A 7,793-nucleotide genomic window follows, 5' to 3' on the forward strand; every position below is an offset into this window, starting at 1 on the left:
GGACCTAGGGTTGGGTTAGGATTTTCAAAATCCCAGCCCAACCTAGCCCTGTTTCACCCTTACCCGCATTCCCCCAATGCTTTATGGGTTTGGCGTAAAATCCTCTCCCTTAGGCCCTAGGGCTCAAAGCCATCTCCTCCCTCATTGATGATGGCTCCTCCACCCATCTCTGGATCGACAATTGGCACCCTGCTGGGGTCATTCTCTTTGTTGTTGGAGCTAGATTTGTCTACTCTTTTGATCTCCCCAAAGATGCCATAGTTTCATCCATCCTCTCTAATGGCTTCTGGGCTCCCCCTCTCCCCTCTATTGCCCCTATCCTTTGGGCTTCCCTCCCCCCATTCCCCTAGGTCATCGTGGAAGGGGGCCTAGGCTTATTTGGTCCAAATCTTTCTCCTCCTCCTTGGCCTGGGCCCTCATCAGACCTCATAATTCTATCACTTTGTGGTAAAAATTTGTGTGGTTCAAGGGTCATACTCAGCGCTATAGCTTTATTTCCTGTAGAGATCTCTCCAACTACTTCCCCACCCAATCCTTCCTTATCTATAGGCATATCCACGTCCCTTCACCTTGCTGCCTCTATTGTAATGGGATCGAGGACTCTAACCACCTCTTCTTCAACTAGCCATTCTCTTGTTCCATTTGGAAAAGAGTGCTAGCTTCTTGTTGGCCTGGCTCCCATGCCCCCTCCCCTTGTTGAGCGAATGGATTTGGGTTGATATGACCCTTACGGGTGATTCCATCTATGACATTGCTGAAAATGTTGCCTTCTGTGCTACGATATTCCACTTTAGGATGGAGCTTAATCTTCAAAGATAGACTGTCAAATTTAGATCTTATGATAAGATTTGGAATGCCATCTCCTTTGATGTCAACTCCAAACTTACTTCTCTCGCCCATAGGCATGTAAGGGACTCCCCAAGGAATAGGCTCACTGTTGTTGCCTAGGGATTGTCCATCTCCATCTTACATCCCCCTCCCCCTCCCTAGGTTGCTCTCAGTTGTGCAATTGTTTCCTTTTCTTCTTTTTCCCTCAGGCCTATATCTTTTCTTCTTCCTGTTTTAATGATATTTTATTCAAAAAAAAATTAAGAAACAAATAGGTTTGAATTCGTTTTACATTTACTTTTCTTGTAAACCCACTAGTTTTGTAATTCTTTCTCTCTAGTAGATCAAGGAAATTGTCCCAAAAATAGAAGGAAAAAAAAAAAAAAAAAGAAATCCACCAAATGATATACAATGAAATTTAACGGTAAACAATTTAATGTTTGTGTTGATGACTTTGCGCTTCAAAACACACATTCCTTTTTCAAAATTTTAAATTTTTTTGTGGTTTTTATGTCTTGTGTCTCTTGTCTTTTGTATAATATGGTGTTTGGATAATTCATCCTAATTAAAAATTCCAACTTTGAGCATGAACAGAAGGAAGCAGAGGCACATCTCCCAAACCTTACAATAAAAGAAGGAATCCAAATTATAGTGAAAGATGTCTCATCCACCACAGTCTGGTGCATGAGATACATGTTGGTTTCTTCTTCACTTTCTTCTTAAATTAAAACATGGTTTTGCCCATTCTAAAGCAAGTTCATCTCTGAGTAAACAATTCAAGTTTTGGCCAAATAACATTAGCAAAATGTATGTGCTAGAGAACACTGGTAAGAAAATCTGAATAGATGAATCTATTCTTCTCGTGTTTAATATTCTATTTAGGGTATATAAATCTAGTGTTTGATGCTGAAAATATAAAATTTCTTTTCAATACTTGAGCAGGGGATTTTGTGAAGCAGAATAGCCTAAGAGCTGGAGACATGATTATGAAGTATGAGAAGGATGAAAAAAAGGAACTAGTGAGTTTTTTCCTCCAATTCCTACTTGTAATCCTGGTTTTAATTTGATATTTTAAGTTGCACTATTACAATATGTTGGTCACAAGTTCAAAACTTGGAAGCAGCTTCTTCTGCGAAGCAAGGGATAAGGTTATATACTTGCTCCTCCCAAACCCAGTAGTAGCGGGAGCTTTGTGCTTATCTTTTCATTGTAATACCCCTTATTAATTAATTTCTAAAGATTATAGCTTGTTGGGCCGTTGGGGAAAAGATAAGATTTTAGTCTAGCTATAGAGGACAAAAATGAATGGACCAAACGAACATGTGTACTGTGATGCATGCATGGGCTGGCCCTGGGCGTTACATTGTAATTTAGACAAAGTGGGTGGGATGCACGTGGGGCTGAAACTGTTGCTGAGAGGCTATCCGTTGTGGACTTGGTAGCTCCAACTAAGAAACCTAGACCGTCCTTATCTATATTGAAATCTGACATTTAGGCTGGGATGAGGGGTTCCCTGGGGTGGGGTGCATGTTTGGGTCCTTCCAATCGTCCGATGTGTATTAAGCCTATTAAATAAGAGCAGGTTCATAAAATGATCGATTTGTGTCGAGGTTTTTCGCGTAAGTAATAATGAAGGATCATTTTTTGTAAAACCAAGGAACATTCTTTCGCCCTTTTAGGTTTTTTTTGAAGGGATTCTAAAAAACAAGAAATTTGAAATAGAAATACTATAAGTCTAGAACTCTAAATGGGTAAAATTATGAAACCACGCCATGTATAAGTGAGAGACTTAGTAAAATTCGTAGCCTTAATAAATGTATGTAATATGACCTTATAAAAAGGGTATTCTTGTGCAATATTGCATAGTTTTCCAAGTATAAATACAAATGATAACTGTAGGTTGAATGAGGCATTTTCACTGAAATTCACATGGTATCAGAGGCTTAGATCTTCTTCATTTTCGTTTTTGCAATGGCATCCTCTGATGATTTTGCATCAACTTAATCATCTTCAATTCTTACGACAACTCCTATTGTTGCTCTTCATTAATCCATCATCTTCATCCTCTTCTCTTACTCACATAGCTTTCTCTCTTTTTAACATTAAGAATTATATTAGAATAAGTCATTGATTTTACAAACTATCTCATGTGGTACACATTGATTATACATATTTTCCATGGTTATGAAGTTCATGATCATGATGGCTCTACTAGTCCTTTCCACCATTTTAAACTCTGATAGCACAAGTTCTCCTAATCTTGCCTACTTCCTTTGGAAACAACTTAATAATTTTGTTGTTTTTTTATTAAAGCAACCCTTTCTATCAATATTCTCAAATATATAGTTAAGCATGGAGACCCAATGATTGCAAGACATATTTGGTTTGCCATAGAGCAACTTTTCCTTGATCATGTCCAGGCTCACCATCTGCAAATGAAATTCCAATTTCAGTCTATGAAATTGGGTTCTCTCTCCATGAGTTCTTATCTTCAAGAAATTAAAGCTCTTGCAGATTCTCTTTCTGCCATCGGTGAGCCCATTAAAGATTCTAAATTTATTATTCAAATCTTGGTTGGATTACCAATCGAATATGAAAGTTTCGTAACAGCCGTTACTTCTCATCCTATGCTGCCATCTTTTGTTGATCTTCATGCTCGGCTTCTTGGTCATGAATTGTCTCCAACAGTTACATCCTTCGTCTGAAAAGGAGAACAATTCTGCATTCTTCTCCAACAAAGGTCATCCACCATTTCCTAATAATTCCAACAAAGGGAAAATCAAGGGTAGAAGCAACTTCAATAAGCCCTTCACTCAAAAACCCTATCCTTCCTATGGTCATGGTCAATCAAATAACCCCACTCCACGTTATTATATTCTTTTCATGGATGATTTTTCTAAATCTTTTGTGCTTCCTTCTTTTCGGCTCTTATTTCTTCTTTTATTAGGAAAGAGCCCACCTGTTTCTCTATTGCATCTAAGAATCCTAAATGGCGAGAGGCAATGGCTGCCGAATACAATGCTTTGCTCTCCAGTCACACTTGGTCTCTCATTCCATCTCCTCCGCATGTCAATCTAGTTGGCTTCAAATGGGTTTACAAAATCAAACTCAAAGTCTAATGGCACGGTCGAGCATTACAAGGACAAGACCCGCTTAGTTGGTCAAGGATATAATAAAAAACCTGGCAACTAGTTACTGTATGTTTGGGATCAAATCTCATTTCTTGGTCGGCTAAGAAACAAAGTACAGTTTCAAGTAGTGCGGAATCTGAATATCAGGCTATTGCAAGTGCTGTGGCAGAAATTTGTTGGTTGCAATCTCCATTTCAAGATTTATATGTTTCTGAATCCTATTCATGTTGCTTTATGTAATATTACTTTTAAAAAAAAGATATTCTTTTACAATATTATATATTTTTCAAGTATAAATACAAATGATAACAGTAGGCTGAGTAAACCATTTTCACTGAAATTAAGACTGGACGTTACCAAAAGAAAATGAATTCTAGAAATGGTTTTCATTCCAAGTAGATGCCAAAACTCAGCTTAGATTATTGCCATGACTGCCTCTTCGATAACACAAAAAAATTGGATCTTGTTCACTCTCCTAACTGTGCGGAAACATAATAAATTGATCTCTAGCTTGAGTGAATCCTCTTCCGTTATTCCCCTCCATTGGTATACGATCAATCCGTACGATAATCCATAGAAGCAACCAAAATTCTCTCTTTTGGCCGCTACGTCATGAATGATCTAAGTTATTATCCTTGGATTTGGAATTTTGGATTACATCCCCAATAAATATTTAGAAGATATTTGAAGAAACAGAGCATTTATGAACCACAGACCAAAAAGATAAGATCCTTTATAATTCTCAATTCCTCATAATCTATAACCAAACGGAATTGGTGTACACGAAGATGGGTCCTCCTCTCTGGCTTCTCCTTCATCTCTTTCTCATCGTATTCTCTGCAACTGGAGAGGATATCGGTGACAGTACAAGCATAGTCTTTACCACTCTAGGGAGAGCGACCTACGCCTTTGACATCTTCAGCCTCCCAACATCTTACCCACCAGAGCATAACGATGAAATTAGGCTCACTGATGGTCAATCCGTGAATTTCAATGGGTATTTTCCCTTTCCCTCTTCTTCAATCCTATCTCTGCTCCTCCCTGATCAAACTCTCACTCTAGATCCAACTCTTTCGCCTCCTGTGCAACTTCTCGTCTATGTCACAGAGAGATTTGGCATCTCCAACATCTATCTTGATGCCCATTTCAACGACGATTCCATCGACTTCAACCCATCAACAAGAAGATCAGCTCTTGAAAGCCCATCTCGTATTAGGGTTCCTCTGTTAAACCCAAAACAAAGTGATGACAAGATCTCCATGAAAGACCGACCTTCTGTTGCAGGAGAGCATCTTATCTATGTATCTACCCATGAAAATCCTGGGGTACCCCGAACAAGCTGGGATGCTGTGTACTCGACCAATATAATAACAGGTGAGACTCGCAGGTTAACCCCTTACAGAATCGCCGATTTCAGCCCTTCTGTGTCTCCATCTAGGGTTTGGACCGCTGTAGCTTCATCTGGTGAGAAGGGTTGGAACGGTGAGATTGAAGAACTCAACACGGATATTTATATCTTCAGAACCCAAGATGGGTCTGAGAGGATTAAATTGGTCGATCATGGAGGTTGGCCTTGTTGGGTCGATGATTTCACTCTGTATTTCCATCGCAGAAGCGAAGATGGATGGTGGAGCGTTTACAGAGCGAGTCTTCCTCGTTCTCAAAGGATACGAGCCGAATCAGTTGCAATTGAACGACTCACTCCGCCGGGTCTCCACGCGTTCACTCCAGCTGCTTCACCGAGTAACAAGAGCTTCATCGCTGTTGCAACCAGGAGACCCACTTCAGATTTCCGCCATATCGAGCTCTTCGACCTTGGACGCAACGAGTTCAGGGAGTTATCTCGGCGAGTCTCACCCAAAACCCACCATTACAACCCGTTCTTCTCCCCTGATTCGACTCGTGTTGGGTATCACAGATGCAGAGGAAGCATCAATGGAGGAGCAAGTGGAAGTGGTCCTCTTATGCTTGAGAATCTCGAGAGTCCATTAAAAGATCTCTCTCTGTTCAGGATCGATGGGTCTTTCCCTTCTTTCTCCCCCGACGGAGAACGAATTGCTTACGTGGGTTTCCCGGGCGTTTACGTTGTGAATCGTGACGGTACCGGAAAGAGGCAAGTCTTCCCCGGCACTGCCTTCTCTACTGCCTGGGACTGGAAGAGAAGTGGGGTTATCTACACCAGCGTTGGGCCTACTTTTGCTGAAGAAAGCACAGGCGTTGATATAGTATCTATCTCCATTGATGAGGATGAAGATGATCAAACCGGTTATGTCCCTTACAAGAAGATGACGATTGGTGGCAAAAACAATGCTTTCCCTTCAGCATCACCGGATGGGAAGTGGGTCGCATTCCGGTCCGGCCGGTCGGGCCATAAGAACCTATATGTGATGGATGCTTTAGAGGGAGAGAAAGGTGGGCTCCGCAGGCTTACAGAGGGGCCATGGACGGATACGATGTGCAATTGGTCTCCAGATGGCGAGTGGATCGCTTTTGCCTCAGACCGGCATAACCCGGGTGGAGGAAGTTTCGCTATTTACTTCATTCACCCGAACGGAACAGGGCTTAAGAAGGTGGTTCATAGTAGTGACGCTGGTCGAACCAATCATCCCTGGTTCAGCCCGGATGGGAAGAGCATTGTGTTTACATCAGACTATGCTGCCGTTTCAGGAGAGCCAATAGCAAATCCTCATCACTATCAGCCTTATGGGGATATTTTCACAGCTAAGGTAGACGGGTCGGATCTCCGGAGGCTAACCCATAACACGTATGAAGATGGTACACCTGCATGGGGGCCCATATTCATCAGGCCTGTCGACGTGGTTGAGTCACCATATAGTATGCCTCGGTGCTCGTTTGATGATTGTCATTGGCTGGGACAGGCTAATAGTAATGAGGTTGGGATCATGGGATCACATCCCGGGTCTCAACCAAGTGGTCCAGGCCCGGATGTGATCAAGTGTTGAAAATCTGGCGTTAGCAGAGGAAGATATCTTATGTGATGAGGGATTGTATAGTAGGTATGGGAATGCATAACGTTGTACTATTGCCCTTTTTTTTCTTTTGTTCCTTTTCCTTTTTAAATATATGAATGTAATATAGTATCATATGATAAGTGATAGTTTGGAATTAATGATCCATCAAAATTCATATTGGGAAGGTTGCTCTATTGCAATCTAGTGGTTCGGAAAAGTTGTTGTATTGTATTGCAATCTAATGATCGTAGGTTTAAATTGATAAACGGTTCTCATCCAACATGGGTTAGGCACATTATGGTCCCCAAACAATGGCTGAAGTTTCATGCACCGAATTTGCCTTTTTTGTCCATCAAAATTCAATCAGACCCAGTCTCTTTAAAGAGGGCCTCAAAAGCACAAGGAGAAGGAGAGAGATGTAAATGCACCTCTAACCAGCAAGAGGAGCAGAAACTCCAAGTTCTAGAGTCCCCTAAAATCTCTCTTGCGTTTCTCTCTCTCCAATATGATAAACTATGGAACAGTAAACCGCAGCTCCTGAGTCGGTAAAGAGTGGATTGATTTGCCTTCCTGTAGTTAGAATGGTCAGAGATCTGAAAGTTGGTGGACAAAAATGCTGATGCATTATTGAATAAGGTATTTTCAATAGTATAATTAAAAGAGAGATTGCATGATGGAGCAAGATATCTATAACTATTATATAATTTTATTTTTTATATTATAGTACTCTAAAAGTCCTCTTCTTTACTAACATTATTAAATTTAATGAAATAATTATTCTTAAGCATTTGTTCTTACTTATCCTTTCTCTTTAAAACATTTTGGTAAGCAGACTTGTGTGCCACTTGACATCGCAAATTAA

The 7,793-nt window shown here is 40.6% G+C and overlaps 1 protein-coding gene across 1 annotated transcript; it reads left to right on the plus strand.

The window, feature by feature from the left end:
• The first annotated feature begins 4,639 nt into the window (after nt 1–4,639).
• On the plus strand, nt 4,640–7,071 carry LOC122072794. The gene has a single exon (XM_042637204.1). It carries the CDS (start codon nt 4,748–4,750, stop codon nt 6,920–6,922), a length of 2,175 nt encoding a protein of 724 aa, XP_042493138.1. The 5' UTR covers nt 4,640–4,747; the 3' UTR covers nt 6,923–7,071.
• Nucleotides 7,072–7,793: the final 722 nt, after the last annotated feature.

This window comes from Macadamia integrifolia, chromosome 3, assembly GCF_013358625.1.
Source record: "Macadamia integrifolia cultivar HAES 741 chromosome 3, SCU_Mint_v3, whole genome shotgun sequence".
Lineage (NCBI taxonomy): Eukaryota > Viridiplantae > Streptophyta > Magnoliopsida > Proteales > Proteaceae > Macadamia > Macadamia integrifolia.